Below are 20,417 nucleotides of genomic sequence, written 5' to 3'. Positions count from 1 at the left end.
TGTTTAGTCCACTATCACTACAGTGGGAGCCATGGCAGGATGCAGGCAGACATGGTGCTGAAGGGGTTGCTGAGATTTCTACATCTGGAGGACAGTGGGAAGGGCCAGTGAACCACTAAGCCTGGCTGTAGCTTCTGAAACCTCAAAGCCCACTACCTCTGACACACTCTACAACAAGGTCACACATCCTAGTACTGCAACTCCCTATGGGCCCATGAGGGCCACTTTTATTGAAACCACTGCATTCTACTTGATGGCCCACAAAGGCTTGTTAGTCATATCATAATTCAAGATGCATTTAGTCCAACTTAAAAAGTCCCTAGTTCATAACACTCTCAAATTTGTTTCAGAGTTCAACATCTCTTCTCAGATTCATGCAATCCCTTAACTATAATCCCCTGAAAACTCAAAATGAAAACGCAGATCACATAATTCCAACACATAATGGCACAGCATATACATTATCACACCAAAATGTAGGGAAGGGAGCATATTGAGGAAATACTGAACCAAAGCAAGACCAAAACCCAGCTGGACAAACTCCAAATTCTGCATCTCCATCTCCATGTCTGATGTCAAAGTGCTCTTCAGATCTCTAACTCCTTTCAGCTTTGTTGACTGCAACACACTTGCTTTCCTTTAATCTCTTTTCACAACTTTGAAATTTAGCTCTGTGGGATCTTGACACAAGGTCACCATTTCCTTTATTCCATTTAGAATCAGGCTTTTCTTTAATCTGTTTATCTTTTTGAACACAGGACTTAGCTCCATTATACTCCCTGGTGCCACTGTCTCCTTTAACTATACATTTTGCATTTCTCCATTAGACATCGGCATAAGATTACCCACTAATAACCATAAGATACAGTGAACACCAGTCTGTGTTGAAATTTCTTCTGCAAATGGAATCAATACAACACTCTTCAACTTAGCTTCCGGTAGTTTTTTTTTTTCTTTCTTTCTTTTTGGACAAGGACAGAAAGCAGCCACATTCTTCACCAAAATATCCTAAGAATTTTCTCTAGTTGATTCTTCTCTGAAACTTCTTGAGTTGAGCCCCTACAGTTCAAAACACCCTTAGCACCACCATCTTTCATGCTTCTATTACTATAGTCCATTAAACTCAATTAAAGTGGCCAATTACCAAAGTACCACATTCCTCTGAACAAAAGCATGGTCATGCCTATCACAGCAACACCCATTCCCTGGTACCAACTTCTTAGTTACGATTTTTTATTGCTGTGAAGAGACACCATGACCACTACAAATTTCATAAAGAAAAGCATTTAATTGGGGCTGGCTTAAAGTTCAAAGGTTTAGTCCACTGTCATCATGGCAATAATGGCAGGACACAGGCAGACAAGGTGCTAGAGAGGTGGCTTACAATTTTACATCTGGATTGTCACACAGCAGGAAAAGCCAGTAAACCAACAGGCCTAACATAAGCTTCTGAAACCCTAAAGTCTGTACCCAGTGATATGCTTCATCCAACAAACCATACCTGTAGGAGGAGGAACGGCTACATCCCGTCACCCAGCTAGCTTAGCCCCCAAAATAACCACACAGAAATTGTATTAATTAAATGCAGCCCACAACTACCCCACAACAAATTACTGCCTGGCCCATTATATCTATCTAGCCTTTTCTTGGCCAACTCTCACATCTTTATCTAACCCATTTCTACTAATCTGTGTTCACCACGAGGTCGTGGCTTACCAGGAAATATCCTAACCAGCTTCAGTCTCAGGCAGGAGCTTCATGGCTTCTGCCACTCTGGCCTTCTTCCCAGAATTCTGTTCTGTCTTCCCTGCCTACCGGAGACCTACCCTATCAACTAGGCCAAGGCAGTTTCTTTAATAACCAATGAAAGCAACACAAATACAGAAGGACCTCCTACATCATTTTTCCCTTTTCTGTTTCAACAAAAAAGGCTTTAACATAGTAAAATTACATATAACAGGTATAAAGCAAGAACTACAATTACAAATTTAGATCTATTTTATCTTTTATCATAACAAAGGAAAACTATAACTATCTATCAATTCTTCAACTCTATCAGACTTCAGAAGGATATAATATTACCTAAGTAAACAGGAAGTACATTGTAAGCAACTTCCAAAACTCTAGAAATGACAAACTTCTCGCTGCCTAGACACTCACCCAAAGTTCCTCTGTACTGTTGGGGCATCCATCTTCAGCCTACATTTCCATGAAGCAGGAAATTTTAAAGACAGTTCAGCCACTTTTTTTCTGTATCCTGCAGAATGTCTCTCAGACTCTTTTATGCATCAGGAACCCTGTAGGATCCTTTTGGCAAGTCATCTATCTCTCTGTGGGTTCTTTATGTTGTTTATGCATCAGTCCAGGAAAAATGCTGCCTGAAATGATCAAGCCTCACAGGATACTCCAATCAGGACTTGATCATCTCTAAATTTTCTTTAGGTCTCCATAAGATTATCAGCGCCCCCAACCAGCTGGAAGTAGCCTAGAATACTATGCCCACATTCCCCAAAACTGGACTGTGGATATTTTCCTTTGTTTAAAAAAGAAGGGGAAGTGGTGCGAGAGAATTGTCTGTATTCTGTTAATCATGTTTTAAATAAATGCTGATTGGCCAGGCAGGAAGTATAGGCAGGTCAACCAGACAGATAGTAGAGGTGAGGCAATGAGAACAGGAGAATTCTAGAAAAGAGGAAGCCCATTCCTCCCTAGTCCTGCACAGACCACTCAAGCAGGATGTGTACCTGGCTGAAAAAGGTACTGAGCCATGTGGCTAACATAGATAAGAATAATGGGTTAATATAAGTTACAAGAGTTAACAAGAAGCCTGAGCTAATGGGCCAATCAGTTTATAACTTATGGAGACCCCTGTCTGATTTTCTTTGGAACTAAATGACTGGGGAACCGGGTGGGACAGAAACCCCAACAAGCAGGCCCTTATGTTACAGAATGGCACCCATGCCTTCATGTTACACATACCTAGTCCAACATGGTCACAACTCATAATAGTGCCAGTCCTTACAGGCCTATGAGGCCATTTTTATTCAAACCTCCACACTTGGGAATGGAGCAGAGAGGAAAAGCCACAACAGGCAGCCTGCTTCAGAGTAGGGAGGGATAAGACTGGGGGATGGATTTGGAAGAAAGGAGGAAGAGTCAAGGTCTGAAGCTCACCTACCTGCTTTACTTGCTTTCCTCTAGCAAGTTTGGATGGCAGGCACTCAGAGAATGTCTACTGGAGTTGTAGGGTGCTTTCCTGGCTAGTCATCTTGAACATTCTTCTTTTCTTTCTTTCTTTCCAAGACAGGGTTTCTCTATGAAACAGTCCTGGCTGTTCTGGAACTCATTCTGTAGACCAGGATGGCCTCAACTCACAGAAATCCACCTATCTCTATCTCCCTGGTGTTGGGATTTAAGACACATGCTATCACTGCCTGGTTGTCTTCAGCATTCTTAACATCCATTATTTATTTTTTTTCAAATATAGTACACAAAGCTCAAACAACTGGTTTGTAACAATGTACCTATCCACTATCTCTCAACTTATGAACATGCTATGCTAATTGCAAAACTGTTAGGTACTTCAATTTTCCAAATATAAATGATATAATTAACTGACATTTATGTTATATACATTTATGGTATTACAAAAATGTTCAATTTCTGCCATTTAAGGAAAAATTGGTAACTGTCACTTTAATAATTGATTTAGCTAAGAAGTAGGAACAAATGGTTTAATCTAAATATATAAAAATTGTAAGAAAAGAAAAGTATTGGCTGACTCTGCCTACAACAGTTCTTACTCCCTGTGGTGGTTTGAAAGAAATGGCCCCCTCAGGAATTGCAACTATTAGGAGGTGTGGCTTTGTTGAAGTAGGTATGGTCTTAGAAATGTGTGGGGTGGGCTTTGAGGTCCTATGCTCAAGTTTCACCCAGCAACACAATTCACTTCCTGTTGCCTGTGGATCAAGATGGAGATCAGTTCCTTTTCCAGGACCATGTCTATCTGCATGCCACCATGATGATAATGGACTAAGCCTCTGAAACTATATGTCAACCCCAATTAAATGTTTTCCTCTATAAGAGTTACTGTGGCCATGGTATCTTTTCACAGCAATAGAAACACTAAGATGATCACAAACCCACAAGTCACGATATAATAAAATACCCTGCATCATTACAAACAAATAAATATATTGATGGCAGCTGAAGCTTTTCCATTTACCTACTTAAAGCTAATATTGTAATACCACATAGGAATTAATTATTTACATATAGGCAACATACACTGTCAACTATAGCATAAAAGATAATGTGATGAATGGTGCTATGGAGAAGCAAGATTTACATTCTGTTTTTCAGTGGTCTCAACCTGTGGGCTGTGACCACTTGGGGGTGGTGTCAAAAAGCCCTTTCATAGTGGTCACCTAAGACCACCTGAAAACACAGTTATTTACATTTTGATTCACAACAGTAGCAAAATAATTCTATGGTTGGGGGTCACCACAACATGTGGAACTGTATTAAAGGGCTGCAGCATTAGGAAGTTGATAAACACTGCTATATATTGTGTTACAATATTAACTTTTACGTGGAGGATGAAATTAAAAGACCTTAATGTCCAAGAGATTTAAGAAGGCAGTTCTAGTTACATAATATCTATAAGTCATATATATATGTAAATTCACAAAAGCAAAAGACACAAACAATCTAGCAGGACAAGAGAAAATACAAAAATTAATTAGCAGATATTAGTAAACAAAATATCATAAGACGAAGATTTTCAATGATTTCCTAGTGGGTAAATTCAATATTTAATAGCAAATCACTGACAGTTTTCATTAATAGGGTTTACTAGAACCCAGCTAGAGATATTTACTTATATACTGTCCAAGGCTGCTTTTGTGTTACAATAGCAGAGTTTAATAGTTATGAGTATGACCTTATGTCTTCCACAGCCTAAAATAACAAATGTAATCAATCATGGTATCTCCTTCCAATCTTCAGATAGTGTTTATGACATTATAACCCAAGAGCACTAATCTGATTTCTCTGTAAGATACAGCAATACCTTTCCATCTTTCTAGCCTCATATTGAATTAATAAAGTTAGAATAAACTTTAATCAGTTGAAAGAACATTATTTATTCAAGCAGCAAGTATAAATTGTACAAGGAAATATAATAGTGTGTATTTTAGAAAACTTATACCCCCCAAAATTTAAGCAGATGAGATACTAGTGATAAATTTCTTAAGTTTGTTCTTTTCTTTTGAGACATGGTATACAGATACTAATCATCTCTAAATCTTCACCTATGTTAAAATAGTGTGAACCTATCTAAAAATTTTTAGAAAAAAATGTATTTAGATATAAACTTTTGCTTTTAAAATCTGAGGTACATAGAACCAGAAACAAAAATCAATCAAACAAAAGATACAAGCAGAAAAGTACCCAATATACTAAGTGTTGAAAAGAACAATAAGAATGATAAGAAATGTGCTACAAGAAACAAAAGAAAGTGATGAAAGATGCTTTTCCTTCAGAGAGGAAAGACTGAAATGACTACACTTTAAGAAATGCTACTAGCAATATATTAGAGTACAGAAGTCCTCACCTACTCCTCACCTAAAGAAATATTCTAAAACTCTCACAGATGACCTGAATTGGAAGTAGTACTGAGTTCTAATGTATTATAATTCTTCATATAATACATATTAGAAAATTTAAATAACTTCTGTCCTACCAAACCCCGTGGTTTCATTCTTATGTAAACTAAGACCTCACTGTGCAGCTCAAATGAACATGAACTTGGGATCCACCTGACTGTGCTTTCAAAGAGAGTTGCAGGCACACACTGTTATACCAAGCTACAAAACTTAATTTATAAATTAGGTACTGCAAGGGAATAACAATTGATAATATTAAAAATGGTAATTACAAAAAGATGCTATAATGGGTTAATTATATTCTTAATATCAAAATATTATTGTACTTATTCTACTTCCTTTAATTATACTAGATAATAGTTACATCCAAAATGACTGTTTTTGCATATTTGGGACCATATTATTAAGTATTATATAATAAGGGTTAGTTGAATACAGCATTATAATATCCAAGAACATGATTTGATAACTGAGTTACCTAGTAAGTAGCCAATTGCAGGTGGACTATGCAGTAGAAACATGATGGATAAAGACATGATTCTTGACCCATAATAGAGCAGAAAATATTAAAATTTCACCAACTCAGAATCACGTGCAATTTAAAACTTAGGCATTATGATTTCTACTTTTTCAGATAAAAGTTTAGCAAAGTAATTGAAACCACAGTACTGACCTAAAATGGTTTCTTAAGCACGTTACACTTATTACCATTTGAAAAGAGCTAAAAAAAATTCCTTTGTATGACTGAAATATTTAAACAGAGATACTTAACTTTTGCTTTAAAAGTCAATGGCTCATTAAATATATTTATATATTAAATGTGTATACTATAAGAAATAACATGTATGACTGTATCTAGAACAAAAATTCAGTTACCCTTGAAAGCAAAAATGAATGTCAACATACCACATTTTAAGGAGAAAACACATCTGGATATAGCAGGTCACACTTATCATTCCAGTCCTTGGGAGGCCGAGGCAGGAGATCACCATGGGCTCAAGTCAAGATCAGCATGAACTCCATAGTAAATTCAAGATCAGTTTGCATTAGAGAAAAACCTCATCTCAAAAGGCAAACAACAAAATTAAAAATAATAGCAAAAAATAAAACGGAAATTGAGTGGGTTAAATATACCTTAGGTATATGAGATGTCAAGAAGAAAAAAGCAACAAAGAAAAAGATAATGCTACAAATTATTAATTTTAAGAGACTAAGTAATCATTTAACACAATGGATACTACCCAATTTTTAAACATTATTTCTGATAACTACTGCATCTGTTTTCAAATTTAGAGTTTTGGCCTTACATTATTTTATTTTAAATGCAGTAATACAAACTCCTTTCAATCTATTATTTTCTGTTAACTTTAGAGAGAAATTAACTTAGTATCAGACCATTTCTCCTTTTAACTAATTGATCTTAACTGATCATCTTCAAGACTGTTCTATCAAGAAAGCTTAATTTAACAAATACATTACTTTGTCATCATCACAAAGTCAGTGACAAAGCGTATTTATTATGACAGTACTAAAAGAAGACACTGTAGCCCTTGTAGTCTGTGTGTCTACTCAAACATGTTTATACAATAAAGAGAGTGCTTAAAAGCACATTTATGAAAGTGTATTCATGGTAGATATGAAATAACCCATGAATCTGATCAGAAGTAAGAATAACTAAGACATGTAAGAGCAAACATTAGAGAAACCAAAATACAAAAATCTAAACAAATTAATATTCCAAAGATCAAATAAAACAAGGGTCAAATCAGGATTTTTACTAAGTTAGTAGGTAGTAAGCAAATGATAACTATCTTGGAGTCACAATTTTCTCCACTGACTGCCACCTCCAATATATAAACACATCAAAAGTATTCATTTGCCAATTCCTCAAAGCCACAATATTTATATACTGAGATTTACAGTTTCTGGGCTTATTTTTCCTCCACTTAAACTGTGGATCATTGCTATCATGTGAGAGTGCTTGTTCAACTCGTCTTGCTGAAGTTTCACCAAAGATTCTTTCTCTTCCAAACGACCTTCTAATTGAGCCTTCTGCACTTCTAGGGAGGAAGCCTAAGGAGTGAGGAAGAAATGACAAGAAATAGAGTAAATAGGCCAGAACGTTTCTCATCTGAGAAATACAAGGAGTAGATTAAACTTGACAATATATATTATTTCAATTATATGTAACTCTAATTCCTCCTTGGTAAGTTAAAAGTGTTAATATTTGATATTTATATTTGTTAGAGAAGATAATCAACAGAACAATTTTAGGAGTTCTTTGCAAATTATAAGGCTCTAAAGAAATATAAATTCCTTACTACCCGTATAAGTAAAGACAGAGCTACCAACTTAAAGCTACCTGCATGCCACATGAAGACCTATGAACCCCTTTTTATTTTCTCTATACACTTAAAAGCTGTAGTATGTACTTAAGAAATCTATAATGACTTTAAATTACTAAAGAACAACATGAATCTATTCTGGTGGTTTGAATGTAAATGGCCTCTACAGACATACTGGGAGCAGCATCACTAGGAGGTGTGGCCTTGTTGGAGTAGGTCTGGCTGTATTTGCAGAAGAGAACCAGACCCAGTGTCTCATTTTCTATTTCTCCAGCACCATGTCTACCTGTGTCCTGCCATACTTCATACCATGATGAAAATGAACTAAACCTCTGAACTGTATGTAGGCCAGCCCCAATTAAATGCTCTTTTTTTTTTTTTTTAATAAGATTTGCCTTGGTCATGAAGTCTATTCACAGCAATAGAAATCCTAAGACATCCACACATGCTCATTCTTTTCAAAACATATTTTTCTTTCTTTTTTTTTTTTTTTTTCATTTTCCTGCAAGGAAAATGGAAGGGTCTTACCTTAATACTCAATTCTTTTCTTATCTGTTCTGCTCTGCTTAATTCTTTCCTAAGGATATCAATGGTTTCCTGCTTATCTTCTTTTTCTTTTAGTAAAACATTAATCATTTCTTCTTGGGACTTTGCTTTTTTATGCAAATCTAAAAACAAACAGTCATGCACTTAAGTATTTACTACTAAAAGGAAAAAAAAAGATGAGAAAGGTAATCAAAAAGTTTGTTGGAAATATGTTTATATAAAATTTATTGACTTAAAAAAATACCTCAAGGGAGGTCGAGATGGCTCAGAAGGTAAACTTGCTTACCATCACCTGAATTAATACCTGGAACCTACCACACGGGCAATGCCCATCCTCTATAAAACAGATGTAAAGAGTGGAACAAAATACCCCAAATTCTTCCTTTTTACCAGTATTCTACATAAAATAGCAAGTCTTTATGTCTTTCCCCACTTCCTTTGTTTTAAACAAGCATTGTAAGAAGAGGATGGGGGGGCACACAAAATGAGGACAGGATGGAGGCATGATGGAACATGAAGAGCTTAAGGGGTTACCAAAAAATAGGGATCAAAAAATATGGCAAATCAAGCAGGCTTGGTCTCTGTGTACTAAAAAAGGTGAGTTAAAACAGCAATAGTCATTTCACAGATTACAGCACTTAGAGATTAATAACTCTAAAGTTACCCAATACTGCCACCTGCTGTTATGATAAAAATTTTATTTTAAAAAGGGCTATTACTTCTTATAATCTCTAAAATGGAAGGAAAAGACCATATTTTCTACTTGATCAAATGAATGAAAATACTCCAATGAAAGTTCAAAGAAAGGAGTTGTTTAGGAAGTAATTTGAAAAATAATGAAATTGGGGCTCAGCAGTTTGGAGTAGGTACTGCTTTTGCTGAAAATCAGTTTAACCAAGACACCTTCCATGGCCACGTGCACTCATGTGCATATATTCCAGTTAACCATACACACACACACACACACACAAAGTTAAGAATAATAAAACAGTATCTTTAAAACAAGGAAAGTAAATAGTAGTTAAAACAACCAATGCTCTGATTATCTTCTAAAACAAAATAAGCTGAAAACAGATAGTGTCTCAAACAAAGCCACTTACTTGATAATTTACATTCTCTGTCTACTAATTGGCTCTGGACTTCTTTTCTCTGTTCTTCTGTTTCCATTAACTGAGCAATAGTTCTAAAGTTACAAAAGAAAAGTTACTGAATAAAATTATTTGTAATATTTTATCCTCTAAAATATTACATAAAACTTTTAATTACTTATAAGTATGACAAATTTATACTATAATCTGAAAGAAGAGGTCGACTAGCTATCAATAAAAACCAATAATCTGTGTAGAAAGAGAATCATTGCATTTCCAAAATAATAAACAATTAGAATATAGAATTAGAGATTTTACCTTTCATTTTGCTGCTTGAGTGACTCATTCAGCTTTTTCACTGTCTCAATCTGTTTATTCAGGGACTCACAAGTAGTCTGTAAGTCGGCATTCTTCTTTTCAGTAGTCTCATTTCTAAGAATACAAGGAAATGTGTCAGCGTCTTCATGGAGGAAAGCAGCATGAGTACCTGGAAATGCTTATCAAGTTTATCAATCATAATGCTCCTGAACTACACAATTTACCTAAAGAGCTCATTGCATGGCACAGTAAACAATATTCAATGGTAATAAAAGTCAAGTTAAGGAGTAACACAAATTTCTGTGGTATTAGGTTGCTTAACTAATTCTGACTTTCTGAAATGACCAACAGTCAGTTCTAATATTATAGTAATTATGACAACTAAGTTCATTCAGTAATTCCTTTACAATTACATATGGGTTATGTGTGTGTACAGGAGGGGTACATATGTGCTATGGTGTGAGTGTATGAATGTCTGCTAACATTGGCTCTCTCCTTCCAACATGTATATTCTAGGGATCAAACTTAAGTTGCCAGGCTTGGTAGCAAGAACCTTTATGCACTGAGCCATCTTGCTGGCCCCTCATCCAATAATTGTTAATATAGCAGTGGTTCACTATCAATCACTACTTCTTCTAGGTCACAGTGACCAAAATGAAGAAACCTGTCTCTGATAAGCTTACATCCCAGATAACCTGTGACTGACTATTAATGCATATAATCTGTTAGTCTGTGTAACGTTACGTGTATATTTGCATGGATAATCATTTGGTATTGGAAAATCAACGGGTTTGTCTGCTCTTCCCTGGACTGGGCTACTTCTATTACTACCAGCACTCCTTAGTTACCTGTAGTTCTTTGTGTAGGGTTGTGGCTCATGGTCTTTTCCTTATCTACTTGGGCATGTCTACTGTTGTTCTAATTCAGTTTATTTTAGGCAGTCTCAAATCTCTTACGAACTACATATTTTATGGTGCCACCACAATTTAAGAAATGTTTAAAGAATTATTTAGGGTTGAGGAAATGTGGCATATTCACTGAGTTCTAACTTCACACAGAAACTTTTACTTACTTTACCTTTGAACAAGTTCCATGTAGGACTTTGTCAGTATTTCATGTTCTTTAGCCACAGACTCTAATTTCCTATTGTGTTGAAAGAGATGCTCAATATCATTCTGGGCTCTTTCCGATTCCAGCTGTTGTGATTTCAGCAACATACTAAGATCTTCATTTTTTCTTTCAGCTTCTCTTAACATACCCGCAAGTGTCCGTGCCTCAAAAGAAAACGAAACGTGCTTTTCCACTGCTGTTTATACATACATCATGTTGGAATGCTTCGATAAAAATGTATCACCTAGCTGGTGATGGTTCGACTGGATTATTGTGCCTAGTTAGCTTAGCTTAAGTACACTATGTGATGCTGGCACTACAACAAACTGTCTAACATACTTCTCAAAATGTACTAAATAATGCACACATGCAATATGAACAAACATTATAGTTGATAAATTGTACAATTTAAAAGAGTTACCAAATACTAATTTAGTATGTACTGGGCTATAGCAAACTATATTAGAGCCGGGCAGTGGTTCACATGCCTTTAATCCCAGCACTAGGGAGGCAGAGGGAGATCTCTGTGAGTTTGAGGCCAGCCTGTTCTACAAGAGCTAGGTAGCTACAGAGAAACGCTGTCTTGAAAAACCAAAAAAAGAAAAAAAATACCCCCTCCCCAACTATATTAGTTGTATATTCTTAACTAGTTCCAAATCTGATTCAGGCTGAAGATCAGGACTATTTCATATTACGCAAAGTTTTGGATATTCCACATACATAACATACATATGAGGCCCGAATCTAGGCACAGAATTTACTTATACTTCATATCCCTCATATACATAACTTGTTTTAAAAATTTGGTCATTAAAATTTCATAGTGGAGAATTTTCCACCCATATCATGATAGGGTTCAAAAGCTACTTTTAAAAACTGCATCATTTATTTATTTGTGTGTGTGTGTGTGTCTGGGTTCATACATATCACTGTGCAATGTGTAGGTCAGAGACTAACAACTTCTGGAAATCAGTTTTCTCCTTCCACCATCTTTGTTCTTGGGATTGAACTGAGCTTATCAAGGCTGGTGAAAAAGGCCTTTACCTACTACTCCATCTCATCAGTCGAACGAAACATTTTTTAAGTATTTTGGCTTTCAAATATTTGGACACTAAAACTATACTATTATAAATTATAATTTAATAGACTGTTTTGGCAAAAGCAATTTCAGCATGACCAGAATAACAGAAATCAATACAGCTGAAAGAAAAAAATTAACTCTCCATATAACATTCAGGTGAAAGTATACATTCCTTAGCGGTAGTCATCAACACTAAACTGCTAAGTTTACATACATCAGGTTTTTCGTTTCAGATAAGAATCAACAAGATACTGACTGAACATTTAAAATTAAACTAACATTAACTAATTAACTAGGAAGCACAGCCTAAATAAGTAGTAATTAGAATAAGGAATGTATACTATCTACCATTTTGTATTAAAAGAAATTTTCAAATGTTTGATTGAAACTTGACTATAAAAAGGGATAACAATTAGTGTTATTTTTATGAGATAAAATATTAAATTGTGTAATAAAATGAACAAGATGCCCAAAAGACATACAATGTAAGAGAATGGTATGAAAAATGAGAAAAATAACTCTTTGAATATTACTAATTTCCATTCTTGGCATTTAGAAGTTCAATGTATCAGTCAAGACAAATGAAAGCATGCTAAAATATGGGGTGAGGGAAGAAGGATATTAAGCATTCCTACTGCTTTTTAAATCTTTTTCATATATTTTTAAATATAAACTCTTGAATACTAAAAAAGAAGGGTTTATTTTTACAGAAAATTATGCTTTTATATTAATACATGTGATGGTTAGTCTTGTCACCTAACCAGAGTCTGAAATGACCTGGGAAATGGGTCTCTTTTGATTATCTGGTTAGGTTAATTGATGTGGAAAGACCCGTCTCAATTTTAGATGGGACCATTTCCTCTGCAAAGTATCCAGGAATGCATGAAATGGAGAAAGTGAGCAGAGCATTAGTGTGCTGGTTACTCTACTCCCTGACAGTGTGTGCAATGTAACCTGTCACTTCAAACTCTTAACACTTTGATTTCCTTGCCACTATACCTGTGAATTATAGGTTAAAATAAATCCTTTCTTATGTCGCTTTAGTCAAGGTATTTTACTTCAGCAATAGGAAATGTAACCTAGACAATACATAAATCAGAGATAGAATATATGTTTATTTTTCCCCCTTTCTTTTCAGTGATATTTCTTTATAATTTTTAGGATACCTTTATTTTGCAAATATTTTAAAGGTATTTTATTTATCATCAATTTTAATCCCACTTTCAAACTCCTACAATTTTGTAATTTGTTTAAAGAAATAATGAATAAATTCTGAGAATTTCATATTATTAAGCAAAGTTTTTACACATAAAGTGTATATTATAAATTCTTTAATTACAAAACTTACAAAGTAATAACCATATGCCAAGGATGTACTGGGGCTTAGAGATTCAGAAATAGTCTTTATTATCACAATAGAGGTGGGAAGTAGTATGATTTTCATATGGTATGGGAAGTACTGTGAAGAGGCAATCACAAAGTAGAGGCACAAAAGGAAAGTCAAACATGAGTGAGAAAGTGGCCATGGAAGGCCATTGTGGGGATGTGGGCACTTAAATGAAAACCAATGATGATGAGGTATTAAGGAAGGAAAGAGGAAAAGGCACTCTAAATATGGTTAAGGAAATTCAAAATTAAGAAAACTTAAGACTATGGTAAGTTCTACCAAAATGCAAATCAATATAAGCAGTTACCCGCAGTTTACTAGCAAAATACAGAAGATGTAGGGTGAAGTGGGACTTTTTTTTTTTTCGTCAAATTAAAAAATTTCAATGACATCAGAGAGCAATAACAACTACCATAGAGCACTGGAGAGATAGGATGAGGTATTCCTTTAGATGCCCTTGGGAAGTAGACAAAGCATAGAATACCACTTAAGTGTGAGTGTCTGAGTAACAGACAAGAAGGAAGACTACAAAAAGTTAAGTTAATCAGCCAAACTTGGTGAATAATACAGGAGAAACAGTGATTTTCAGGGTTCTAAGTCAGAAAATCAAGCAGTACAAAGACCACTATACTACAAGTATATTTTAAAGCCAGGGGTAAGTGCTTTACCACAAATTAAACAGAGTTTCAAGCATTTCTCAAATGACTAAATTCAGTAACATAATGCATTTAATGCTGAGGAACAAAGATCTCAGCTTGTCATAAATTTGGGAACATTGACTTTTAGTAGTAGCTGAAACTATACAACAGAAAAATAAGGAAGAAAGGACTCAATATAATTCTGAGGATCTCTGACATTCAATGGTAAAGCATTAATGATAAATACACAAACATACATCAGGTAGAAAAGAAAATTGAGATGATAATGTAGTAAAAAGTAAAAAGAAGAGCTTCAAAAGCTTGAGCACAAAATGCTCAAGGTAATTCACCTTAGTTCCAACACATGATAGGAACATACTTGTACCTAGTGTTGTGCATGCTTTTATTTCATTAATGAAGTCTCAGACATGCTTTATTTATATAGTGTACAGACCTCTGTCTCTGCTTGAGTTCTCTGACAGCGATACTGAGCGATGAGTCTGTCAGCCTGTGCAAGAGCCAGGGCTTTTGCTTCCAGGAGATCTTGTAACCTGCTCTCTTTAGACTAGAAGAAAATACACTGTTAATGTCCATTGTTTAGGAAAACATCTGTCAAATACATACAACATTACTTAGTTAAAAGAAGCTTGTACTCACAGCTAATGTGGAAAGTTTCATCTCATAAACATCCATTATGTCAGATATTCTTATATCATTAATCTGATCCTTTACCTGGTTTTATAGAGTTAAAATCAGAAAAATGTAAATTTGACAAAAGAAAAATAAAAGCCTACTTTGCAACTAAATCATTAGCGTTGATGAGTAAAACACACTGTGTCAGGTGGGTTGGTTACAAATACTTCAGTAATGTGGCTACCTGAGCAAGGTTCAGGACTCATGTGAGTGATTTAAAGGTATTTATGTAGTCATCTGGTAGGCAGGCAGGAAGGGGACTAGAATAAGAATGATAGCTGCTTTTTAAAAAAAATGTTAAAATTTATACCATTTCTTTTCTTTGAAAAATGTCCAGATTTTACCTTTTATGTCAAAGGGTAAGGTTTCGGCGAGAATATCTGCATGTATAGTTGTTTAAGTAAATGCTGTAATCAGAGCTGACACTTAGCTGGCCCTACCAAGCACAAGCCCATTTACAGTGCTACTCATCACTCACCATGACTCCGGCCTGAAGTTTTTCTATTAGCTCCTCTATGTTCAATGGAGGAGCATTATCCTTTGAAAGAGGAGGCGACAAGCACTTCGTTGATGCTGGAAAACAGGGATTTAAGGGCTGCAAAGGCATTTTCCTGGGCAGATGTTCAGTTTCTTGCTGTCTGTATATATTGTTTGCTGCTATACTTTCTCCAAGACTGAGTAAGAGCCAGGAAGAAAAATTGATCACAAAAACTGAGCAAAAGGCAGAGTTGTCACAGAACTATGGCAATATTTGAAATGAGTCTTCTTTGGTGACTATATGTCTCAATGCACTGGAAATCATATTTTTGGTAATCACAATAAAGCACGGCTAGGGAAAACATTCTCAATTTTCCAGAGGACTCTTTTCTAATTATTAAATATGACAATTCCATGTTTGATTTGGAGGCATTCGAGCACTAGTTAGTGAGTGTAGAGTATTTGCAATGAGTACTAAGTTACTGTAGTACTCAGGACAACCTTATCATATATGGTATCACCTGGTTTCATCTATACTCTCCTCTGACCCCTCTTTTTCTCCCAGTATATCCTCATCCACCTGACTTTTATTGTGCTCCACTAAAAGCCAATCCTGTTTATATGTCTCAAGGCCTTTGGATAAGCTGTTCCTTTATTGGAAACTATCAGAAGAGGGCTGATTCCTTACCATAGGATCTTGGTTCAAATTCACCTCTCCAGAGAGGTTTTCATTAATGTCCTATGTAATATGAATAATTAGCTACTCCTCTCCACAGTGATGGACATTTTATGAACCTTTAATTTTTAATAATACAATAACAAAATATAATAAGATAAAAGAACTAACATATTAGAATTGGACAAAACAAATTAACATAAGGAAAAGAGACCAAGAGAGGGCACAAGAATCAGACTCAGTTGCAGTGGTTCACACACTCGGGAATCCTATGAAAACAATACACTGGAAGCTATAATATATTAACTGAGGATCTGGTGCAGACCTGTGCAGTCTGCCTCAGTCTCTGAGTTCATATGCGATTTGATCATGTTGATTTACAGGGCCTTGTTTTCATGGCATCCTCCATCCCCTCTGCTCTTAAACTATTTTTGTCTCCTATTTTACAAGTTCCCTGAGAAAAGGGATTTGATGGAGACATCCTGGTTAGGGCTGAGTGTTCCAAGGTCTCTCACTCTCTGCATACTGTCTGGCTGTGGGTCTCTATATCTGAATTTGTTCCCATCTGTTGTAGGAGGAAGCTTCTCTGATGATGACTGTGCAAGACACTGATCTGTGACTATAGCAGAATGGCATCAGAAGTTATTTTATTGCTACCTTAAAAAAAAAAAAACAGAACAGTTTTCTCCCTAGGTTCCTGGGTTGTCTACTCTCCTCACTATCTAGATTCTCTCCCACTCCCAGATTTCCTCAATTGCCTATAGTTCTTTGTACAAGGTTAAGATCTTGTGAGCTTTCCCCAGTACACTTTAGCATGTCCATATAGAAAGAAATACATATATGCATGCATATACAGACATAACACATATATACATGCAATAACAATTAATGAAAGAAGAAACCATTAATTAAAAGGAGAGTGTTCTAACAGAGGAAAGGAAAGGAAAAAATGCAATTATGTTATAATCCTAGAAATAAAAAAAAAATTGCTAACATCTTGGATTTTTTCAGTTTTTTTTGGTGAAAGTTTGAGTTTGTTTTTTCCCTCCAAACCAACACTACCACATGAAGTGAGGAATGGAATTTTTATTGTATGGATATTTGGCTTAGTTATTGGTTCAATAGTTTTTTAACTTTTATGATTATTTATGAGCAATTCTGCAAAATGCAACTAAAGTCACTTAACAACAGACAGCATAGATTAACAAACTGATCTCTTACATTTAGAGTAAAAACAGCACAGACAACAGAGGTTTAAAGATGAATGATGGATATGGCTTTGGTGTGATAAATCTATTTACAAAGCAAAAGCTTGTTTACTGGCCTGCTTATTAACCTCTAGTTTCAAATTATTTAAGTAACTTTTACAAATTTTATTACATGAACTACTTAAAGTTCTAAATATTAAGCCCCAAGCATAGACTACAGTACCATTCAGTTTATATATTCTCTTCCTCTGACTCAAACCCAATTGAAAACAAAACAAACAAGCAATAAACCCCACAGCATATTCAATTCTATTATCTGAAATGAAAGAATGTAGTATTTTTTTTTTTTTTTTTGGCCTGGCCATCATCTACTCCAGCTTATGACAAAACACTTAATATTTCCTTTCAGAATCTCCCACATCGATCCTTCCCAGCTTAGTATGAGTTAACGTAGTTCTTAGGACTCCTTGGCAAATAAACCAGAAAGGAAAAGTTCTTTCTCCAAAAGAAAGTGAAGCAATTGGTTCAAGCTTCAGTGCCTGGAGTTTACGTTCAGATCAGCACGATGAGCACGGCTAATCACCTGCATCTATGTTTTCCTTGAGAAAGTATTTGTCCTTTTCCATTACAGAAATCAGAATTTTAATTATTTGAAAGACTACTGATATTACTATAAAATCTTCAGTTTCAACAATTCAGTAGTAAATGTGCGTGGAGGATTATGAAGAAACACAGCACGAATCTAATTGCATTAAGAGATATTGCAAATGTTTATAACTCACACTAATTGCACTAAGAGATATTGCAAATGTTTATAAAACTCACACCAAGGCAGGGAAATCTGGCAGTGGAGAAGCTTCCAGCAATATTCCCAATCCAGACTGTACTTGTTCTCTATTATCTGATGTTAAAGCAAAAGCCAACGGAGTAATCAAACGTGGATCCTAAACAAATCAAAAACCAGCAAGTAAGCGTCAGCAAGTAAGACTCACATACTGCTGAGTCTTTAGTCAAAAGTAAGAGTATTCTAAAGTACTCCTACATGATGCTTGCATGTCCTTACACTTTACCACCTTATAGCTATATGTACTGCATTGCAATCCATAGAGAAACTAAGAATTATCCAGCAAAGGGCTTCTTGTTTTAAATTATGCTTAACAGAATTATAACTTAAATATTTTGATAAATTTAAATTGTTCAAAATAAAATAGTATTTAGATACTGTTTTATTTCTAATAAATGAAAACTTTGAATGGCCAATAATTGTTAAAGTCATTGAATAAATATTTGAGCTAATGAATGCAAATTAGAAAACTAATGACTAAAGCAGTATGCCTCAAATTTCCTTTGTCAGTATTTCACACTAGTAGCCATAGCTCTAAACTCAGCTATTGTGAAAAACAGCTAAAAACTGAAAGAAAAAAAATGACTAGCTACTATGCATGCTTTGATATGTATATAGGTACAGAGGCCAGAGATCTATGTTAGATGTCTTTCTCTATTGCTTTCCACTTTATTTTTTAATAAGGAGCCTTTCTTGGAACCTGGAGCTCACTAACTGGCTAGACCAGTTAGTCAGAAAGCCCTGTGTCCTGCTGTCTCTGCCTCTCAGTGCTGGAATACAGAACCTTTTATGTGGGTTCTAGGAATCTAAACTTTAAGCACTTTGCTCACCGACTCATTTCCCCTGCCCTCACTCAATTCTTTAAAGAAAAACTACTAATGAAGAAAATATTAATATCAAGCTTTTATAATGATTTGTAGGTACTTAAGTACAATTCAGCCTTCACTACTCTCAACAGAATCCCTTCACAATTTTTCCCAGAGTGGAGAATCACTAATTGTTGTTTGCGGTAAAGGTATCTGAAGTACAAAGATGGAAAATTAATTGCTCATGCCTACACTGACTAGCAACTAATTCAGCTAACTGTGAACCATGCCTCTTCAGCATAATGCTGTTATAGAGCCCACTGTCACAGCCTATGGGTTCAGTTCAGCTTCTGTTCTATCTGAACATTCACCCTCACCCTTTCTAAGCTACTTCATTAGCTTAATTAAAAAAAATAATTTTGCATTTTTTTAAATAACTTTTATAAACTAGGTAATATAGATAATTAACATGGGTGATGTTGAGCCCAGCCCTAAACACAGAAAACCAGATAAAAACCAAACAACAACAACAACAAAAAAATGAAGTCCATGAGCTAAGTATTACATAAAAAAAAAAAAAAAAAACTCTAGCTTGATTTTTTTCAAAAACAAGCAAGATAGATTATAGTAGCATAAAAATCCCTTTCTCCTATAAGGAAAGTAAAAGACAGGGACACTCTTCTTTTGATGAACCCCTTTCTAGCTATAAAACCCACCACCTCCAGCCGAGCTAAGAACACTCATGGATTTTACAAAATTAGATGTTCCCTAATTCTTGAAAAGCAAATGAGGACTGGTATTGTAGCCCTGTAATGGAGGACTTATATGGCATGTCTTAAGCTTTGGGTTTGTGGCAGAGTAGGAAGTAAAATAGAAATAAATCTTTAAATTAAGTCTGTTCTAACTTTGCTTTCTGAAAACATCTAGAACTTTTCAGCTACTATACTGTAAGCTTGTGCTATTTTCAGCAAACCCTCACCAATCTTATTAGTCCCTTTCTTTCAGATGTTTTCTAACCTCTTACTATTTCATGTCACCAACTCTGATCAAAATGAAAAGCTCACCAAGGGATGATGGCCCAGTTAGTAAATCTGAGTTTAATACAAAGGAGCCATAATGAGTGCTGGGTATGTGCTTGTAACCACCCTGCTGGGGAGGCAGAGGAACAGATTCCTGCAGCTCATTAGCCACCAGCCTACTTTCCTTGGTGGTGCTTGGTGGTGAGGTCCAGAACAGTGAAGAGACCCCACAGGGGGAAAAAAAGTGGACAAGGAGAGCTTAAGGAATTATACTCAAAGTCATCCTTAAGCCGTCACACGTTTGTCACCCATAGGTATATAATTACACACACACAAACAGAGAGAGAGAGAGAGAGAGAGAGAGAGAGAGAGAGAGAGAGAGAGAGAGAGAGAGGGGGGGTAGAGGTAGAGGGAGGGAGGGAAGGAGAGAGATGTAATCTGATGGCCTGGCCTGTCTCTTGGTACCCTGTCCTTTTAAGAGACAAGCCTTGCCCACTCCCAATCTTTCCCTTCCC

General features: G+C 35.5%; 1 protein-coding gene across 1 annotated transcript in view; it reads right to left on the bottom strand.

The window, feature by feature from the left end:
- Nucleotides 1-5,119: 5,119 nt before the first annotated feature.
- Cip2a (cellular inhibitor of PP2A) overlaps nt 5,120-20,417 on the bottom strand; it is a 34,302-nt gene continuing 19,004 nt past the window's right edge. The window contains exons 13-21 of the mRNA XM_050163438.1: nt 18,059-18,177; nt 15,351-15,546; nt 14,837-14,911; nt 14,634-14,744; nt 11,041-11,237; nt 9,964-10,077; nt 9,658-9,740; nt 8,540-8,679; nt 5,120-7,739 (exon numbers count right to left, since the gene is read on the bottom strand). Coding sequence (XP_050019395.1) covers nt 7,569-7,739; nt 8,540-8,679; nt 9,658-9,740; nt 9,964-10,077; nt 11,041-11,237; nt 14,634-14,744; nt 14,837-14,911; nt 15,351-15,546; nt 18,059-18,177 — 1,206 coding nt within the window. The 3' untranslated portion in view covers nt 5,120-7,568. The remainder of the gene's footprint in view (nt 7,740-8,539; nt 8,680-9,657; nt 9,741-9,963; nt 10,078-11,040; nt 11,238-14,633; nt 14,745-14,836; nt 14,912-15,350; nt 15,547-18,058; nt 18,178-20,417) is intronic.

This window comes from Alexandromys fortis, unplaced genomic scaffold, assembly GCF_014885135.2.
Source record: "Alexandromys fortis isolate MF-2015 unplaced genomic scaffold, M_Fortis_MF-2015_v1.1 scaffold_131, whole genome shotgun sequence".
NCBI classification, from domain to species: domain Eukaryota; kingdom Metazoa; phylum Chordata; class Mammalia; order Rodentia; family Cricetidae; genus Alexandromys; species Alexandromys fortis.
This window is presented reverse-complemented; position numbering and strand designations above follow the sequence as displayed.